Below are 21,359 nucleotides of genomic sequence, written 5' to 3' on the forward strand. Positions count from 1 at the left end.
AAAATCATATCTTAAGCTATCAAGGAGCCAATGCAGGTTAGCTAAAATCGGGGTCATGTGATCAAACTTTCTTGTCTTAGTTAAAAGCCCCTCTGGAGCATTTTGTACCAGCTGTGGGCTCTTGATTTTGGATTTAGGGAGACCGGAGAGTAGTACATTACAGTAATCGAGACGGGAAGAAACAAACGCATGAATTATAATCTCAGTATCAGACTGGGACAACATAAGGCGAATTTTAGCAATGTTGCGAAGATGGAAAAAAGCTGTTCTAGCAATATTCTTATAATGTGTTTGGAAGGACAGATTGGTGTCAAATGTGACACCTAAATCACTTGTAAACTCTGTTTCATATGTGTTTAGTAAATGTCAAATTGTTTGACATACAACAACTTACTTTGAAAGTGAGGGAAATGGATACTTTCCCTGGTAACTAGTTGATTTTATTATAGAGTAATTCAGTGACTAACTCAGTTACTTTTTAGAGGAAGTAGTGAGTCACTATAATTAGTTTTTCTTTTTTTATCAAAGTAATGTGCCCAACACTGGTGGCACAAAAACTATGTAACTGTTATGGTGTGACTGCCTGTATTGTCAGCAGCATTTGTACGTTCCGGAATTAAGACGCAAGCGCAAAAATGTGGCACATTCGGTAAAAAAAAAAGGCTATATTACGTCCTACAGATGGCGACAAACCGCCAGGAATTACCGAGTGGCGTCATATTGGAAAATGACGTCACAGGCCTTGTCCCGGAAACAGAGGAATATCAACAATCTTCTAGGCAGGGCGAAGTGTCAAGCCGAGTAGTAAAGCCAAATCGACTAAATATTTACAGATATCATATATTTTCTTAGTTATTTAGTGCGTAGCCATGTCGATGTTCGGTAAAATATTTGGAGGGGGAGGAAAAGGGTCAAAGGGACCGAGTCCACAGGAGGCGATCCAGAAACTCCGTGAAACCGAGGACATGCTAACTAAGAAGCAAGACTATTTGGAAAAAAAGATTGAACAAGAGCTGCAAAATGCTAAGAAGAACGGCACTAAAAACAAAAGAGGTAATCCCCACTCTCACTTTTTCCAACCACACTAACATCATCATAATTAGCCAGCCTTTAAACGTTTCTCGTCGTTAGCTTGTTAGCTAACCTTTTAGCGGCGGTTGTGTTTGCCTCACCTGTCAACGTAGACATGGAAAAAAATCAACATTCAAACTGTTCGCAGTCGATTACCATATATCGGACTTAATTCGGTTTGCCGTGGTCTTTTAAGGGTACACTTGCGTGGTAGTCTTAAGTTGAAACTAGTGAGACATTTCTGAACATAGAAATAGGTCTTATGGAAAGACAAAACGAAGGTGTGTGGGGTTAATGGGTGATGGGAACTGCGTCGAAGTAAATATGACTCATCAACTTGCCCAAGTTTATCTCTGTGTTTCAAGTCATGTTTATTTGTATAGCTCTTAATCACAAGGAGTCTCAAAGGGCTGCTCAGATTATACCAAACTACAGACTTTTATTACACCATCCCTTGATCTAAAACCACAATGAGAGCAAGGAAAATCTTATAAACCTCAACATGAGGAAAATGAAGACACCTTGCGAAGGGACTGCACATGGGCTAATCCCCCTTCCAGGATGACCAGGCTGAAATTGATGTTGCAATAACGAATAATACAGATATTGTCAACAGGAAATAATGCTAAGGATAAAATTGGAAATCTGAGTTTGAGTCAGAATTCTGAAAAGAAAGTCAGAAACTGTAGGTGCCTGCAAAAGACCTGAGAATAGGGTGCAAGTTCAACTTCCAACAAGACAACAGGCCTAAACTAAAAAACATTTACAATAGAACGGTTTAAAACTAACAATATAAAGGTGTAAGCATGGCCAAACAAGCCCAGAGCCTGACTCCTTCCAGGACATTTATGGAAAGATTTGAAAAATGCTGTGCACAATCAATCACCATCCAACCTTAAGGAACTTGAGCTGATTTGTAAGGAAGAATGGGCAAATATTTCCGTTTAAAAATGTGCAAAAATAGAGACCTACCCCAAAAGACTTGTGGCTGTGATCACAGCAAAATGAGGTTGTATTAACTCAAAGGGGCCCAATATTTTTGCAACGCCTACTTTTGAATTTGATTTGTTCGCACACTGTCAAATGTATACATTTTGATTTATTTTCACAATTGTGTCTCGCGTGTTGTTAGTTCTTAAAAAATATTTTAGAAAATATTCATGTGCGGTCGCTTCTCAAGGTTTCTTCATTTTCCTCATGTTGAGGTTTTTGAGTTATTCCTTGCCCTCATGTAGGTTTTAGATCGGCGGATGGTGTAATAATAATCTGTAGTTTGTTCAGCCCTTTGAGACTCCTTGTAATTAAGGGCAATACAAGTAAACGTTACATGACTTGAATTGAATTGACATGTTTCCGTCTTTCTCCTTTCTCCCTTTTAAATTAAGAATGTTCACTTTTATTTAGTGAATTCAATGGGAAAAAATGACTATGTTTAGATGTTTAATTTTAAAGTGAGAATTGTCATTTTCCTCTGAATTGCTCATATTTTAAGTCAACAGTCCAACTTTATATTGTGACTCATAGTTGTCAGTATTATTTATTTTAGTGGCCTTTTCCAATGTTGTCAGTTGCTTGTGTTCAGTAGCTTCAACATGAATCTTCACTACTTCGTTGCATATCATTTTGATCTTTCAACAATTGGCACTTGATTTTAAAGAAATAAGTAAAAGGACACTGTTATCCTTTGTCATCGATTTGTTATCTAGAGTTTTAGTGCTGACGAAGCATTCTTGTTGCCTCCCTTTCTGCAGCGGCTCTGCAGGCTTTGAAAAGAAAGAAGCGCTATGAGCAGCAACTGGGCCAAATCGATGGCACATTGTCCACCATTGAGTTCCAGAGAGAAGCTCTGGAGAACGCCAACACCAACACAGAAGTGCTGAAGAACATGGGCTTTGCTGCCAAGGCCATGAAATCTGCCCATGAAAACATGTAAGTGAGAGCTGCTCACCACACATCTGTTAATTGATTGAGAACAAGAAGAATCAAGGTTTTGTCCACTAAATTCTCGATAATGGTTGTATATTTTATCTTTAAGTATTAAGATACCAAACACAGTGATGCCTAACAACTCTACCTATATTGCACTACTTGCTTGTGCTTGTGTGCATTCCATTAATGGGAGGGCAGGAATCAAAAGGGTTTTGTGATAGATCCTCGGCCAATGCAAATTGCAGCAGTGTCGCAGTGTCGTTGAGCAAGATACTACCATAAATTGATCCTTGTGTGAACTGATAGCACTTTTCTGTTTGCTTGGCTACAGCTTACCATAAATGTGCATGCATTGGTGGAAGGAGTGCATTGTAAAATGCTTTTAGCCCCATAGTGTGGTTTAGAAAGCAATTTAAGTCATGTCCATTTCCTGTACTATGATTGTTTTACCATGGAGCCTGGCAGATTGACATAATGACTTGCTGCAGCTGTCCGCAGAGGTCGCAGTTGCCCGTTTAAATTCGCCATGGTAACTGTCCTCAAAATGGAATGAAAACATATATTTTTTTCGGTTTGCGTAACGTCTATTCAAGGGTCAACAAACTTTTTGGCTCAAAAAGCCATGAAAGAAAATTATTCAGATATTTTTACAGTAATCACTTACTATATTTGAAGAAAACATTTAACAAAGCCGCCAAACCTGATCTCTAGCCAAAAGCTAATTCTTCAGCGTGTAATGAAATTGAAAGGCTTCCCTTTTCTGTGCAAATGACCTGAAAATTTGTATTTCACTGTGTGACATTTGAGGATTTTATAAAATATATGAAATGATAATAATGCCAGACCCTTTGTCCCGTATTGACAAATATCCCACTTAATATTTTTTTCCCTCCTGAAGTCAGTCCAGAGATGGCTGTCTTTTATTGTGACCAGCATTTTTGTTCTGAATAACGGTTTCAAAACAAGGTGCGAGCAGAGTTCTTCCGTAAAAATATCACAGAATACTACGAACGATAAGGATACGGATGTAATTACCTTCAGGTATATCACGTTCTAACCTTGTGTATGAAGAAGTCATTCTTCCACCTCCATTTCATTTTATGGATGTCAATCTTTGCTATCTTTGAAATCTACAATCATTTTTCTTAAAAGTGTTCATGTGCATGTTTGATCATTTGTCCTTTTTTTCCTTAGCTTGCACAAAGTATACGCTAAAAAGATATCCAATAACTGGTAAAAGGCAGACCTCACATTCGTATGTGCATTCCGATGTATGTCATTGCCTAAGGCAGCGTTTTTCAACTGGTGGGACAAGACACAAAAGTGGGTCGCGAACATTTGCCTTGGCAAAAATAATGCTAAGAAATAAAAATAACTTGGGGTTGATTACACGTCTTAACATGAGATGGTGATCATGCCCTGCAAATGTGAGTTGACACTCTAATGTTCTATTTTTTAAATATGTAAATACATTTGAGATGTAGAATTTTTCTTGATTTGGGTAACGGCTTGTAATTCAGTACGGTGAGTCCCGAAGTCTGACTGGGTGATAACCAATGGCTTAAGGGACGCAGACAAATCAGGGGGACATTTCTTTTACTAGCATTCAAGTTAGGAAAGCACTACTGCCGCCTGTGGTAAAAACACAGTATTGCACTCCCAGCCTGAATGCATGGAAATGGTGAATTTGATCTCCAACAGAGATGTAATCATGAAAAGAGCCCTACCTGTCTCTCAGGCCATAAGGTCCTGACACCTGGTCTAATGTTTCAAGTGCAAGAATGACCTTGAATGCTCACAGATGGGTAAATGGATGAAAATGTTTGTTATAGAAGAATTTGCATTTTTATATGTTCATTAGCTAAAAAGGATAATTTTATAATGTTATTGGTCTTTTAAAAAAAATGTTTTTTATTCAACCAATTAAAACTGAACTATATTTTGGAAAGAAGGTTGGAAATGGACCGCGAAAGAAGAACATTAACAGTCTATGGCTAAAATAAAAAGCTAGCCAGCACTGCATGTAAAAAATATTCCCAACATAAGAACCTGTTTTTGAGTGTAGGTTGTTGAATGACAGTTTAGTTCTTTTGTGAGTTCACATATGTTTCTACTAATTTATTTTAGGGACATTGACAAGGTGGATGACCTGATGCAGGACATAACTGAGCAGCAGGAGCTGGCCCAAGAAATCTCTGATGCTATCTCCAAACCTGTTGGTTTTGGAGAAGATCTTGATGAGGTAGGAAATGCCAAGTTGAGGAAAGGCTTTCCGTTCACGTTTTTTTTACACTTTGAATGGGGACCATTTAGAAACGTAGGGAAAACATTCCTTCTGCAAGTCACAATCAGATGATTTGAGTTATCGGCTGTGTCCAAGCACACATTATACAAGGTGTCCCAAAAAATACACACACTTTGAAATTAATTAGCCAATAAACTTCATTTTTCTATTTCAGGTTTGATTTTGGAAAAAGAGTTGCAGACCCTGGGCTTAAGTTTCTACGATATTTTTTTTTCTGAAAACATTCTGGAAATGTAAAAAAAAAAGGCAAATTGTAAAGAGATCCACACACAGATGCCCCAAATCATCTTTGCACTCCAACTTTATTTTCACATTTCCAGAATGTTTTCACAACAATTGTTTTTTCACGGGCATAGATCCATTATTGGTCCATTATCAACCTTTCTTATTCTAAAACCATACCTGAAATAAAACGAAAAAGACTATTGGCTATTTAAAGTCAAAGTGTGTATACATTTTGGGACACCCTGTAGAATTAAATTGGACTAGGTGGATTTACAATGCAGGTCTAAACATTCAAATCTTGTCTTGAATTGACTCTTATCTGTTGGTAGGAATAAGTAAAGTTTAAGTTTAAACTTAAGTAGACAGTCAAAATAAGAAAAGCAACATGATTGGTCGAATATGACAATGATGTAAAAGTCAGAATACCGAACAACGGTGAGTCAAAATAAGGAATTGGCATCCTATTGAATCTCCTTTGCATTTGTCCAATTTTAAATGGGGAAAATAAACTGTGAACATTGATCCATTTTGCATTCAGACTCATACACATGCCTCAAGTGTAGCATATTTAAACCATTTTTCAGGCAATGCCAGGTTGACTGATGAAATCAGTTCTATATTCTTTACACTGAACAAGTGCTATTAGTTTACTTAGTACATATTTCGAAGTTATTTATTCATCATTAGAACAACTGCATATTATGTTTGTTCCATTTAACGACCATGTCTATTATTTCACGCATCCTAGTGGTAGAACAACTTCATAAAGAAACAAGACAATGTTGATTTAAATAGTAGGCAAAAACAACAACAATCACATAAACATGCTTTTTTAATATATTTGAGAAGTGTGCATTTATTTTACATAACATGACCCTCTGATGCGATCATCTGCCATATTGCTGTTGCGGGTACACGAAAACATAAACCTTTTTAAAGCCTTGGCAAGAAAATGGGAAAACAAATGGTGCAGTTTTGTAACTTTTGAGCTGTGTGTCGGCAACCACCGGGCCGCAAACAGGTTGGGTTGTGCTGCAAATAAAAAAAAAATAGTTGTTTTATATTTTGCTTGTACGTATTTGTACAAAAAAATATCACCCAAAAATAAATTCAATGTTTGGGTGCACATTATGTACGCAGTGCCATATTTGAGCGCTGACCAAATCCGCTCCGCAATGAATGCAACTGGAATCTAACCTGGCCTGAGGCAGTGGGAACGCTCTGCTTCAATCAGTAGACCACTAGGATTGTAGGTAACAGAGCAAAAGGCATTCGATTTTATCTCATTACACTATTTTTACCCATTGTGCTACATTTTAAATGTTTTATGTTATCTGGATCCCTAGTGGTCTAGTGATTAATTAGTGAATTAAACCTTATTAGTATTACTATTATTATTATCGTTATTATCACTATTGTTATTATTAGGCCGGGATGCAAAAATATTGACAGACATTAAACCAGTCGGCGGTACAGAAAATGTTACAGCCCACTGACTTTGAGTCTCCATAGTTTGTATTCTTCCTTTGTTTTTTACCACTCCTTTTCGGTCACATGAAACAATACAGTGATATCTCATGGGAAAATGATACACACTGTCCCTGGAGATGCTAAGGTCCATGTGTTCATTGTAGCCATCTAGAAAGCAGTTTGAGTGGTTACTTGCAGCCTGCATTATAGCGATTTTTGGTACCATTGTTTAGTGTTGCGTGTTGTTTTCATCAGGATGAACTCCTTGCTGAACTGGAGGAGCTGGAACAAGAAGAGCTGGATAAAAATCTGCTGGATGTCGGACAAGAGGATATCAATCTTCCCAACGTGCCTTCTACGTCATTACCTTCCAGACCTGGTGAGACAAACTCCAATGAGCTAGTTTTTATTTAACTTAAAAAAAATCATTACCTCTATGTTTAGGTCTCTACTTCTAGCCCAATACACATATCAACATGTTGGTTTCAAGTTCAGCATATTCAAGTTAGCATAAAATCAAGTAATATGACTTTCTGGTAGTTTTTAGTTTTAAGTTAATATGAAATGTATGGATAAATGACATACACTGCCTAACAAAAGTATCTAAGAGTAACACAACACCCTGAGAACACCATCCCCACTGTCATACATGGTGGTGGCAGAATCATGAGGTTGCTTTTGTTCAGGAGGGACTTGGATGATAGAGTTGATGGAAGATGGATGAAGCCAAATATAGGGTGATTCTGGCAGAAAAATCTGTTAGAGTCTACAAAATAGTTTTTAATCTGTAAGGTGCCTTAAATATATCAGTCTGTAAAAGTTTTCGGGGAAGAGGGGGGACGGGTTAATACTTTACAAGGCACTGCAAGTGTTACAAGGTAATACACTATGACATAACTGCTTATAACACCCAAACAAACTGAAATTGACTGTAAATACAATTAAATATGAAAATGTGTAATTGGTCAACTGAAATGTTTCTGTATCTCTCTTATCCAAGCAGCAAAAAAAGACGAGGACGAGGATGATATGGGTGACCTGAAGCGCTGGGGAATGGAAGCCATGTAGACTCATCAAGCCAGTCTTTTTGCTTACCTGTAACACAAATGGAGCTGAAAATATGAAAGAAGGCATGAATGGACTGATCAGATGTGTTGTGTGTATGTGTGTGTGTGTGTGTGTGTGTGTGTGTGTGTGTGTGTGTGTGTGTGTGTGTGTGTGTGTGTGTGTGTGTGTGGAAGAAATCACCCAAACTCAATTTAACACTCCCTCTCCTCTTTCCCAGTGAAAAAAAAAACAAAATTTATAGTCCTTCATCCAAGGTTTTCCTCTTTTTGCTCATTTTAAAGGCTTGCCAACATGGGTGGATATCATGCAGCAAAGTCACTGATACTTGATGAGAAGCTGGTTCAGAGTTAACTCAAGAGTGTGGCATGATACCCATATGACATGAAATGTCTTTACACTTATTTTTATAGTGTATACAAAATGGGTTGCCTGAGAAATAAGTTATGATACGTTTTCCCATTTAATCTCAATCTCTGTGTTTTGATTGATAAACACATGCCGCAATGCCCTTTCAAAAAAAAAAAAATACACACTTGCTCACCACTGGTTAGTGTTTTGCTGTAAATATTCAATGTATCTCTTTTTCTACGATGAGCATTTCTGCTATGACCGAAAGCCTCTGTTTCACTTACGGTAAGCATGCAAAAAAAGTGAGATGTCCGCAAAGACGTGACAAGAACCGAAACAAGATTGGAACATTTCAACACTTTCACCCTTTTTTGGTCTGAGTTTCAAATGTTAGAATGATATTGTAGTCTAGCAACCATGGTCCCATTTCAACTGCATCCCCAAGGGAATGAAGTGATTGAATCTTTAACTTTGGTTTTTGACTTCAAAGATGTTCTACGGTTTTAAATTTATGATGTAGATTATTTTACATTATCAGGAAAACATGACTTAATCACAGGTGGCAAAGCATGTATGCATTTCAAACTTTTATTTATCCAGATAAGAATATTATTTGCAAATTCATTAAAAGAATACAACTCTTGTATTTATGGCACTTCTTTTTAACGTCATGGAAATCTGAAGTCAGAAGCGTTACTAAGGATCAAAACATTTTGTAAAGTTGTCTTAATCGTCAATTAGCCTTTTATTTGGATTATTTTATCATTAAGACTAGGGACGTGTAGTGTGTTTCTTGTCTGGTGAGGGACAGTCAGATTTACAAATGAATAAACCTACATTGTATTCATTTCTTTGGCAGAGCAAGAAAGCAATATATAAACTATCATGGAAAAAATATATATTATTTGCCTTTAACTTATAAGTTAAGTCTATGTGCTGCTGCTTTTGAGTAAATGCATCAATATATAAGTAAGCCTCCATTATGAAAAAAAAGGAGAAAAATATTACTCGATGGGTTGACTTGCTTTTAGTTGCCAATGCCCTCTGCCATGAGGCAAGAATATTGCATGCTTTACTGCGTATGCAGTCGCTCAGCACTGAAATACGATGCATAATGATAGAATTTGTCGTATTGAAGATAAAATGTGAGAATTCTGCGATTTAAAAAAAAGAAAATCAAAAAATTGTGTAGTTAAATGTGAAACTTAAAACAGTGAATAAATATGACCATTTAATATCATTGAAGCTGAGGCCGTGCTACACATTACTTCCCTGACTGCACAACAAACTTGTTGATCATATTTTAATCATTCATTGTAAATAAATTCTTATGAAATATTGGACAAAGGACTAAATTCCTGTCAACGTACCCATAGCTACGTCAAGTCGTGATTATTTGTATAGCTCTTACTAACAAAAGGTCTTACAGGGTTGCACAGCCAATCATTACACCATCCCCTGATCTGAAACCAACATGAGGGCAAGGAAAAACTCAAACATAAGCATGAAGTAACTTTGAGAAGGGGACCACACATGCGATAAACCACCTTCCAGGATGACCAGCCTGCAATGGAAGTTGCAGAGGCATCATCAGACAATACTCTGATATCATTAACATGAAATATAGATAGCAGAACGTCCAGTTGACTGCTCCCTGCCCCAAAATCTTGACCAACGTTCTAGACAATTGCTCAAAATTGATGCATTGTGCAAAGGCCAGGCTCATCCTTCTCCATTAAGGACAAAAGTATGAGGTCAACATCATAAGTTCATCCATCCAGCCATTTTCTGCACCACTCATCCTCAGTAGGGTCGCGGGGGAGGTGGAGCCCATCTCAGCTATTTTCAGGCAGTGGGCAGGTGACACCCTCAACTGCTTGCCAGCCAGTCGCAGGGCACACAGAGACAGACAACTCACTCGCTCATTTACACCTAAGGACAGTTTGGACCGGCCAATTAACCTGACATGCATGTTTTTGGAATGTGGGAGGAAACCGGAGTAAACCCACGCAAGCATGGGGAGAACATGCAAACTCCACACAGGAAGGTTCGATCTCATGACCTCAGAACTGTGCCGCAGACACGCTGACCACTCAGCTGCAGTGCTGCCCATCACTCGTAAGTTATTGAATATACCGGTAATTGTGTTTTAAGACTAGATTTAAACACTTTCACTTTAGTAGCAGATCAAATCTCAGAGGACAGATCATCTTTCCGCGCTAGGGCCATAATGGAGAGACTCTCGAACCTGCGTATTTCTACTTGGATCTTGGAATTACAAGCAGACAAGCGCTTATCGAGGAGGAACATAGGGGGGATTCCATGCAAAAGTTTGTATGATACCAACAGAACCTTCAAATCACATCTTAAACTGACAGGGAGTCAGTGTAGGTCAGCTAAAATCGGGGTAATGTGATCAAACTTTCTTGTCCTAGTTAAAAGCCTCTAAATAAATGCTAAACAGTTTGGTTTGATGCTTCATTATCAACATTTTTTAATGCTTTATTTAACAAACATAGAAACATTTTCATGCAAACATTTGACCACAGTGTAACGTAAACAGAACATTTAAACTGTACAACAAATCAGAATATCAATAAATAAAAATATTGACGACCAAAAAAAACAGTAAAATAAAACATACCAAGGTGGAAACAGAACGTTACATAGCATGTTAAGTCAAGTAATGTTAATCACAAGAAGTCTCAAAGGGCTGTACAGACCACAGATTATTGCAAACTACAGCCTATTATTACACCATCCCCTGATCTGAAACCTACATGAGGGCAAGGAAAAACTCAAAAGCCTCAGCATGAGTGAACTGAAGAAACCTTGAGAAGGGACCGCACAAAAATGTTTGCAAATGTTATTTGTTTTAATGGTCTTCTGGTTCTGGGAAAACTTTGTGGATATCATGTAAGGGTTAACTTAACTTTGGAAGGCAATGAAGAAAATGTTTTTATAATTATTTATCAACATGTAAAGAAAATACAATAAACTGATGACGTTTATAGTCACCATTGAAATCTACGTCGCGTTCAAATTACGTCACTTGCAACAAACGCATGCGCACTTGCCCTCAAGTGCTGACGCAACCTGCTGTGTAAGAATCTTTTGAGAAGCAAAAACTAGTCAGGTTTTATCCAGCAGGACATTTAGAAACATGTCTGGAGACGAGGTATGTCATCTGTTTTCTGTGTTCTTCACGCACTTAAAATGGTAGACGTTTTACACCTCACTATGTGAGATGATGAACAGGGAAGAGATGAGGATGACTTTGGGCCTCGGAACTCCTCACATGGCTGCTACCGAGCTAACATCGGCGAGAGGACGCATAAACCAACACAAACATCTTGAATTAATTGCGAAATCGCATACACGATAAATGTGATGTTAACACCTTTCACGGGAGTTTGTCAATGTAACTTGTCACCGCTGCCGGAGAACTTGAGTAGAAAAGTGCAATGAGCGACAATATATAGCATTAGCATTGGCTATTCCACAGTTTAAAGAACACATTGTTTTTACCATGACGAACTGATGACTTTGTTTGCTGTGGGGAAATCGAATCAAATAAATGTGACTACTGAAGCGTAATGAGCTCACATATAACTGATAAAATCTGCCAGGCTATTGATCCAGTGAGTTCAAATCTCGAGAATCATTAGCACATTCGCCTAACACGTGAAAGGTAGGTCCCCCGATCGAGACCGGATGGAAATATTTGTTAGCCTAGCCCTAGACAGAGATGGGCGCCACCAGGATGTGCTTGCCCAAGGCACACCACAGGAAATGGTGCTCCTACAATCCTGGTGGTTAAGGGATCCATTCACCCCACCCGACGCTATGGAAGAGAAACTAAAAATGAGTGAGCCCTCAGACGCAACGTCACGTAGACGAAATTTTAGCTGTTTGAGTAAAATAAATCCGAAATGAGCAAGGATTGCCCATTTCTACTTGGATCTACATGGTTAGAATCGTTTTTGTATTTCATTATTTTAGAATGAATACAGTATGCACATACATTTCCCAAGGGACAAAAGAGTTTAATATTGTAGGGGGTGGAAAAGCACTCATTTTCCTACAATAATATTGATAATCCATACCTGTCAACCTCAGCAAACGTGTCCCCTTATTATTGATTGCAAGCCCCTTTATTAAGCGATCTCATTATCTCATCTCATTAGCTGCATCGCTTATCCTCAGTAGGGTCGCGGGGGTGCTGGAGCTCATCTCAGCAATCATCGGGCAGTGGGCAGGGGACACCCTGAACTGGTTGCCAGCCAATCGCAGGGCACACGGGGACAGACAACTCACTCGCTCATTCACACCTAGGGACAATTTGGACCCGGCCAATTCACCTGAAATGCATGTTTTTTGGAATGTGGGAGGGAACTGGAGTGCCCGGAGGAAACCCACGCAAGCACGGGGAGAACATACAAACTCCGCACAGGAAGTGTGGAGCTGGATTTGTGTTGTTCAGATAGATAGATACTTTATTCATCCCTGTAGGAAATTCACACTTCCTTGTGTTGCAAAATAAAATATAAAAAAAAAATAGAATACAAAAATACCCAATATAATGTTTTTCTACAGAGTATTTAACTAGTGCTAAGGAAATACACACTGTAATAAAAATAAGGTTATATGCAAATGTGGGGGTGAGATTTAATGTGGGCTTTTACTCTCCCGGGTGGAGTTAAAGAGCCCCATGGCATGAGGAATATATGATTTCCTCAGTCTGTCCGTGGAACAAGACTGTGACAGCAGCCTGTTGCTGATGTTGATGCTTTACTATTTTGTAAACATAATCTTCATGTCGTTGATGTGGTAAATTTCAGTATTAAATATCCGTACCGCTGCTATGACAGGATGCCGGTTCTTTTTCGATTATTTTTTAATGCAGGTGGTCGATACTAGGAATTTTGGAATTGATCTGATCCAAGTAAATACATGGTAGTGTCGACCAAATGTTGTAAATCTCATGATAATTGAATAATGGAACCCTCCTCCCTTGATTTAGTTTAAAATTACGATGAAAAAGCACAGATATTTTAGGCACTAAACATGTTCTTTTTTTATCAAATAACTCCATTTCAAACTTTTAAGAGTGTACAAAATTAATATAAATATTTATATTGCAGCTGTTTCAGAAGAAAAGCCAAGAGAGTCAAACCCAAGAAAAGGTATATAACTAAAAAAAAACAAATGCTGTATAAAAATTTCAACCAAATACACAATAATTTGACAATGTCAGTAATGCAAATAAAATGTCAATTGTCTATCATTGGCTGTTGCCACTGTGACAACCAATTAACAGCTTTTTGTATATGAACAGCAACATCTTTGCAGTTTTTGGTCACAGCTCGTTGCTCCCTGTAGGTTAGGAGTTTTTCCCAATTTTTTTTTCAAATATATAGTGTTTTGCAGTCGTGGAGCACTTCACCATACAAATTCATATGTCAACCTCGGCCAATTTCTCCCCTTATGAATGATTGCAATTAATGAGGGATAATAAACCTTACCAACACAACGCAGCACCTATTTGCTCACAGAAAAACAGACTGTAGCCTAAAAACAAAGATATTTTGTGTAAACCTGTTTATTTACCCAAACCGGACAGTAATTTGAGCATCTTTCTTATTCCTTTCCCCACTGGAAGTATATTTAGGTTTGCCTAATATACTTTCAAGATTTCACTTACTTGTTTTATTCTACAAGTGGTCTTATTCTGTAACAGAAACTGCGACAATTTAGTTTTATTTGCAACAAATACGTCAGTATCAGTTCCCATTGTCATTCTTTACTCTTCATGTAGTTTCCTCACATGGCTGAAAACTTACTGTCCGTATTAAGAGTGAGGACTAAGGCAGAACTTTGTAAGTCTTTCATGCGTTTTTTTAATTACTGACCCGGATTATCCAGATTAGAGGCGGAATGTGCGAGACGAGATTGGTTTTACCAAAAACTTTTTAAAAAGGTGTTTTATTTTTCTGTACAGAAAATGTTTTACGGCAACATTGTCATACTGTATACAAATTATATTGAGCAACGTTTTAATTTGGGGAAAACATGCAAGTCGAAAAATATATTATACGAGCAATCCATCTACAACAGGGGAAACGATATGTTTTTCTCTCTCTCTCTCTCTCTCTCTCTCTCTCTCTCTCTGTGTTGTCCCCTTTAAAATTACTTCGATTCCAGAATAACGACTATTGGCTCCAGAATAAAACCTAAAAAAAAATTAAACTCTAAGGCCCAATCCCATTCCTCTCACTTGGCCCTGAGAACCCTCCAGTGAGGTCCTTCGATAGGGAAGTGCCCTCCGTGAGTGGAGTGCAAAGTGGAGATTGTCCCCTAAGAAATTGGACGACACTTGCAAGGTTCCACCCCAGTCCAGTAGATGGCCGTAATACGAATTGGCTGTAGACCTCAGTGACGTATTGGTCTACGTCACATGTAAACAACTCGAGTCTCAACCTGTGGTGTGTCAGTTGGAGAGTTCGTGCAACGTTAAAAATGCCCGCTACAGCTGTGTTATTACCGATTGCCTGAAAGCTCATCATCTTTTCCGTGTCTCCAATCAACGGAGGAGAAATGTGCTATACTGAAGACAGCTTCGGCGCTATGTAGTGCTGATTCATCTTTACAAGGTACGTACACTCATTAAAAAAAATGACCCGTTCGGTCAAATACAGTAAAAGTTAACATACAATGCACGTTCACATAATACCTTATGTTTGTGTAGACATAAATGGCAATCTACTTATTAGTATCTTAATGCCATTTTATGACATATAGTAGGGGTCTTTAGTGTGTGACATGATGAAAAGTAAACAAACACAAGAACAGTCCACCTAACCCTTAAGCTGACATAATATCGTCACCAAACTTCCCTGTACGACCCAAAAACCTTAGTTCATAAGGAATTTAATTCAAAAGAGTTGTCATTGGATATAAAAAAGGTCATTTCAACATTTTTTTCATGATGCTTACATCACGAGTAAAAGCTGTCTTTTTCTTTTCTATGCCCACATTTATGTCTAAATTGTTTATCTATTGTGTTCCAGAGTGGCTGTCCCATAAGCGTGGACAGGTTGGACAGGAATGTTCCCATCCTGTGCTTATGGTTCGATGTGAAGTCAAAACTCATTCAGGACTTAAGGTTGAGCAAGAAGGTCATGTGGGCCCTACAGGAGCTGCTAAAGAGGGAACAGGGCCTTGGCTGGAGGGCCTGTACTGGCTGGCCCACGGTCTGTCCTACCGTGTGGTGTCACGGGTCTTCAGGGTTCCCAGGTCCACCATACACAGAATTGTCCACAGTTAATATGGAATAAATTGCCCAAAAGCCATGTTTTAGGCTTTGGAAGTCAGACCCACATTTGCATTCCGTGCTTTTCTGCATTACTATTCAATAAACATCTTTATTTTGAGTAACACCTTGGTGGTTTATTTCATAATGATGTGAGATACTGTGTGTGAACTATGTGACTGTTGGACAGAAAACAACTACAAATCACTCCAGTTTAAATAATAGTTTACTTTCAGAAAAACAAAATCACATTGGGCCGAAATACATAATAGTAAATAAATAATGTGTCACAAATTGTAACAAAAATATACCAATACTTCCATAAAGCTGGAAAACACAAACTGGAACTTCATTGAGTTCTTAATAAAATAAAATATTTTCCTTTTATAAAACAAAGGGAAACATTGCAGAGATGTCACTGTTCTGGAAATTTGTCCACGAGCTTCCCAAAAAGGACGGGAACCGCTCAGTTTTGGCCACAGTTTCCTCGAGCCTTTTCCTCACTCCGGCAGACTCCGCTTTCAAAAAGTCAAGGAGTGTATCGTGCTTCCTTTTTTTTCTGGGTGATTTGGGGTTTGGCGCCAGATTAGAAGATGCCAACGACGTGCCCGTCGGTGTGGATGGCGTGGTAGCTGTGATGGTGGCCAGCTCTTCCACGGGACGTTCTACAGTGGCCTTTAGGTTGGGTGGAAAAAACAAGGATTACTTAATGCTTGTGTATTGCACAAAAACAACTGTGTATAGGATGCTCAACAAGTTGATGTGAGAAATTATAGGATGTGTTCTGGATAATTATTTGATAGTGAATAGATACACAAAATTGACATGTTATTCTTATGGCTGTAAGAGCCTTCTATTGGCCAGCATCACATATGCTTTAGAATTGTCTCCACATTTGGACATCATTTTGAGAAGGTAATTAGTTTACTTAATATGTGTTTGCAGAGAAGGCAGTGGACTGTGTGATAGTAATTTGTTTCAACTGTATTTCCACGTGAAATTCGGAGACATTACTCATAATGCATGATGAAAACTAATGCATTCTGATCTCACATGAAATAATCATATTGTAAATAAAACACGACACCCGAAATTGTGTGCAGTAAACAAGCGCGTATGTCCAGAACGTTATTCTGACTATGCTCCTTTAGCGACTGGCCATGTAGATGTAAAAGCACGACTCGTTTAAGATACAAACAGGGATGGGCTGAACTGTGATTTTCTGCACAGTTATCCTACTTTACAGTTTGTAGCATGAAGATTCTTTTTTGGCAGCTCCCTTGGTAGATTTGTGCACTTCGCAAAGTAGCGATTTTGCAATGTTCATGTTTTAACGCGAAAATACGATTTTCTATTGCATTTACGTCTAACTAAGATATCTCAATACATTTTGTTCCAAATACATGCGTGGTTGTGGAAAACTACTTACATTTGTGCGGTTCCTTTCCGGGCATGTTTGTTGATATTGAGAATTCGCAAAGCCTTCTGGGTAGTCACTTCGCCGCCAAGTGAGGTAGGGAGCTCCCTAGGTCTGAAGTGGTTATGACATGGTTTTGAGGGCACTTCTCCCTCGGTCTTGAGAGTATCGGGACACACCCAATTTTCAGGTGAACGCGCAAAACCGAGTGACTAGGGCACATAGCGAGTGAAAGTGCGAAGAATGGGACTCAGCCTAAGTCTAAAACCATGTTTTAACCCTTGAAAAAAACGCGCCTTAGCCATGTCAGGATCATCCAAATGTCCTAATAAGGACTACTGGTCCCCATAATTATCTAATCGGTTAGTTTTATTAAAATCAAACTTACCTTGGCAGAATTATATTTGTATGAATAACTACAAACAATACATGTGATTATTTTGCGAGGTTAATTTCTTTGACTCTCCAACAGGAAAAACATTTGTTTTAGGTGTGTATGTGTGTTTCTTTCAATGTTAATATTTTTATGTTATGTTCTTAAATTTTAAAAGACCTTATATAATCCCGACCCCGGTAATCTAATTAGTCAAATGAACATTTGTAACAAATGTTAAAGCAAAGATTGTAATTACTTCTGATTCCCTTTTGCCACCTTCAGATGATTTTCGATCCCAATATGACCAAGAAAAAGAAGAAGAAGAAGAAGCCCTTCATGCTTGATGAGGAAGGAGATGGGGTGGGAATAGAAGAAGTAAAAGAGGTAGAGGTGAAAGAAGCAGAACCAGAGCCTGGTGAAGAAAAAGAGCTAGACATGGATGAAGATGATGGCAGAAAGAAAGGTTTGATTAAATTATTGTTTGAAAAAAATGTATTCCCCCCTGAATCTTCAATATTGCTTTGATCTGAATTACTGGGGTGTACATTCCAATTTCCCAGAAACATCTGATGATTTGAATGATCTGAACTTCTTCAATCAGAAGAAAAAGAAAAAGAAACCCAAAAAGGTGTTTGAGAATGACATTGAAGAAGGCATGAAAGTAAGCAATGACCCTTCTTTTTGACATTGTACAGAATATTTTTCATAAAAAGATGCGATTGTGTCCTTTCCCGATTAAGATATTGTTTTTCTGTTTATTTAAACCAGGAGCTTAAAATCGAGGGAGAACAGAGTGATGTTCTTGACGAGGACAACCTGGACTTGATGCTTCCTGCCAAAAAGAAGAAGGCCAAAAAAGTGGATTTTGATGAGGGAGAACCTCTTGAAAAAGATGACGGTAATTATGGATTTCAACAGAATAAAATTAATACAGGTCATACACAAGGCTGCAGATCCAGATTAAAAAAAATGAATTTATTACTTCTATGCATAATGCGAGAGCAAGTAACAAAAACACATTTCGTGACTGCATTTTTTTACAATGTAAATGTATATCATAAAATACGTGTAGTTTTATTTGATACGTTTTATGTTGTCGGTTAATACCAGTCAAACATTCAAAATCATGACATAAAACGTGATATTACAATTTTGCTTTTTCGTTTAAAACATTGTTGTCATAATGTAATAGCTACTCTGATTATAATCAAAATCGCAATCAAACTTTTAGTTTTAATGGAATTCTGTGGAGATGACAGTTTGCACAAGTTTCCTTTTAATTTCCCAAATTTTTGTGTATGTAATAAATTCAACATTGACACCCGAGAAGTTCATGGATACGTTTTTAGAAAAATCGCTCGCCAGCGATGAGTCATTGCAATTTTCTAGTAAATTAGATTTCTAAGCGACATGATTTTTTTAACTGGTTGGCTTCTAATAATTACAACCTGGTAATAACATAGTAACAACATGGGAAAATATAAATTGCTATTTTTGAAATGTATATCTAAATGGTAGCTGTTGGTGTCAGTCGGCAAACAAAAAGTAGCTCTCCGCTTCAAAAGGGTTGGGGTCCCTACATTTTACGTACAAAATGTATGCTCCCAAACATTTTTCGAGACAGGGGTGCTAATTGGAGTAAATCATGCTGGAATTAGCACAGATGTCTTAACGGGAAAACAACACCACATTGAGTTACTGTTAATGAGAAATTAGTATTTTAAAATAGCCAAAGGCCCCAAAAACTTGATTTTAGCTAGATGTGTGTCCTCTTTGCTATTATAATGTAATGAGGACATCGTCTTTGCTTGACTTCATTCAGCACTGGAAGATGATGAGGGGAAAAACAACGATGGCATTTCATTCAGTTCCACCACTGGACCAGCCTGGGCTGGCACGGAAAGGGACTACACATACGATGAGGTAAAAATACACATAAGCATTTTGGCTTACGGCATACTATGCCAATTTGAAAGGGACTCTGCAACGGAGCGTAATATTTTTATATTATTGAGTCAATTGATTGCCCTTGATCTCCAACACAAAGCAGTAATTATTAAAAGCTGGGGAGGTTGGGCTGATGGTAATGGCTAGTCTTGCGGGTGATAGGAAAAGCTTGGTATCGCACCAAGTTCAAAAAGCTTATGGGTAAACCGTATTGTATTATGTGACTCACCATGTCCAAAAAAAAGAATTTATTGTGCAAAATTATTTCTTAGCTCCTGAACAGAGTTTTCAACATCATGAGGGAAAAGAACCCTGACATGGTGGCCGGAGAGAAGAGGAAATTTGTGATGAAACCCCCGCAGGTCGTGCGAGTGGGGACCAAAAAGACCTCCTTTGTCAACTTTACAGACATCTGCAAACTGTGAGTCATTTTTAAGCCAAAATCCTGCGCTAACCGATGTATATCGATTCGCCTTGTACAGGATTTCACATGTACATTTCAATTCAACCACAGGTTGCATCGTCAACCCAAACATCTTCTCGCCTTTCTCTTGGCTGAGCTTGGAACAAGGTCAGAATTTGTATTTGCATTTTTTTGTGATGTAGCATTTACACCAGTAAGTTACGCAGGATATTTTTAAACACAAGCTTCCTTGTCTGTTTTTCCAGTGGTTCAATTGATGGTAACAACCAGCTTGTAATCAAAGGAAGATTTCAACAGAAACAGATAGAAAATGTCTTGAGGAGATATATCAGTAAGTATTGATTTATTGTAACTGATGGGATAGAACTGTTTACAACACCAATTGTGAACATAATTTAAGGCGATTTATGTGTTTGCTTTACCTCACAGAGGAATATGTGACATGCCACACGTGCCGCTCACCAGAGACCATTCTACAGAAAGACACCCGCCTCTATTTCCTACAGTGCGAGACGTGTCACTCGCGCTGCTCAGTCGCTAGCATCAAGGCAGGTTTCCAGGCTGTGACGGGCAAGAGGGCACAACTTCGTGCCAAAGCCAACTAGAGGGCCACCAAAATCGAATTTGTCTCCTCCTCGCTTCTTCCGGCTACCCCTTTCTCCTAGTTGGAAGGGTCAAGCCAGCGGCAGGAAGCTTCCTCTGTTAGGAATAAGGACTTAATGCATTAAAGTGCAGGTGGATTGGGGTTGATTTATCGTGTGCATGCCCACAATTGGGCGAGAGGGCGAGTTTCTGCCATCGAGGTTTTTTGACTGCATTTGGATTGTTTTCACCCCCTCCACTTTTTTTGATGTTAATTGTTGATTCCTGCAATAAAATCTGATTTGTCAAAGGTTGAATGAGTAAAATCTTGTGGAATACTACAAAAAATGCCAATGGTGAAATATTTTTTTTTCTTCTTTAAAAGTGGTGTCTGGAACTTCAAAAGATTTTATTTGCTGATGCCATCTTCCATTTGAAATCATTATTGCAGCCTATGTTATGACCCTTTGATGCACGTGCAAGTACGGAGATATTCTTAGATACGCTTTCATTTTTTTCATCTTTTTGGCGTTGGAATTGGACTGTAATTTAAACAGTTCTTTTCTCTTCGCTATTTTCATCCTGGAGTAAATTTAAATCTGCGTGCGCACGCGTGAAATCAGGCAAGAGAATTGCATGCCGTATTTTGCAGATGCCTAGTGCAGTAAGGAATATGTTACTCATTTTATTGATAACACTTAAAATAAATGAAAATTAAGCAATTTTGAAAACAAATACAAAAACGGTGATGTTTAATGAAAAATAATTTTAACTAGAAATACGTCTAACCATTTAACACTAACTTATTTGTCACCTGTCTGCACTTCACTGCTCAATTGTACCCAAAATGGACAGTTTTGTGACTATTATTATTTAATCAAGTTA

At 38.2% G+C, this 21,359-nt stretch overlaps 2 protein-coding genes and 1 long non-coding RNA gene across 7 annotated transcripts; all 3 read left to right on the forward strand.

The window, feature by feature from the left end:
* The first annotated feature begins 717 nt into the window (after positions 1-717).
* Positions 718-9,062, forward strand: LOC148369959 (charged multivesicular body protein 4c-like). Of its 5 annotated transcripts, none has more exons than XR_015850068.1 (6): positions 718-1,053; positions 2,823-3,000; positions 5,128-5,242; positions 7,256-7,379; positions 8,001-8,163; positions 8,200-9,062. XR_015850068.1 is itself a non-coding variant. In XM_088332206.1 (5 exons), the coding sequence occupies exons 1-5, from the start codon at positions 870-872 to the stop codon at positions 8,066-8,068; spliced, it is 669 nt and encodes a 222-aa protein (XP_088188332.1). In that variant the 5' UTR covers positions 718-869; the 3' UTR covers positions 8,069-9,062. The 5 variants fall into 5 exon arrangements, 2 of the variants coding, with proteins under 2 accessions (XP_088188332.1, XP_088188333.1); XR_015850069.1 differs by having other exon boundaries at positions 8,208-9,062; XR_015850070.1 differs by having other exon boundaries at positions 8,214-9,062.
* A 2,389-nt stretch (positions 9,063-11,451) lies between these two features.
* On the forward strand, positions 11,452-20,791 carry eif2s2 (eukaryotic translation initiation factor 2, subunit 2 beta). The gene is made up of 9 exons (XM_088332209.1): positions 11,452-11,594; positions 17,804-17,984; positions 18,082-18,182; positions 18,290-18,419; positions 19,344-19,444; positions 19,741-19,889; positions 19,983-20,039; positions 20,138-20,223; positions 20,322-20,791. Exons 1-9 carry the CDS (start codon positions 11,580-11,582, stop codon positions 20,495-20,497), a joined length of 996 nt encoding a protein of 331 aa, XP_088188335.1. The 5' UTR covers positions 11,452-11,579; the 3' UTR covers positions 20,498-20,791.
* LOC148369961 (uncharacterized) lies at positions 14,565-17,445 on the forward strand. Its single transcript, XR_015850071.1, has 2 exons — positions 14,565-15,069; positions 15,487-17,445. It is a non-coding gene; the product is annotated as an uncharacterized LOC148369961 (long non-coding RNA).
* Positions 20,792-21,359: the final 568 nt, after the last annotated feature.

Source organism: Urocampus carinirostris, chromosome 3 (genome assembly GCF_059441175.1).
Source record: "Urocampus carinirostris isolate Australia breed hairy pipefish chromosome 3, RoL_Ucar_1.0, whole genome shotgun sequence".
NCBI classification, from domain to species: Eukaryota; Metazoa; Chordata; class Actinopteri; order Syngnathiformes; family Syngnathidae; genus Urocampus; species Urocampus carinirostris.

Bases quoted from the DNA above. Each gene is read 5' to 3' on its own strand.
- LOC148369959 (XM_088332206.1), top strand. From the start codon at position 870: ATGTCGATGTTCGGTAAAATATTTGGAGGGGGAGGAAAAGGGTCAAAG. The intron at 1,054-2,822 runs GTAATCCCCACT...CCCTTTCTGCAG, and splicing joins CGGCACTAAAAACAAAAGAG to CGGCTCTGCAGGCTTTGAAA. The intron at 7,380-8,000 runs GTGAGACAAACT...CTCTTATCCAAG, and splicing joins GTCATTACCTTCCAGACCTG to CAGCAAAAAAAGACGAGGAC.
- eif2s2 (XM_088332209.1), top strand. The intron at 17,985-18,081 runs GTTTGATTAAAT...CCAATTTCCCAG, and splicing joins AGATGATGGCAGAAAGAAAG to AAACATCTGATGATTTGAAT. The intron at 18,420-19,343 runs GTAATTATGGAT...GACTTCATTCAG, and splicing joins ACCTCTTGAAAAAGATGACG to CACTGGAAGATGATGAGGGG.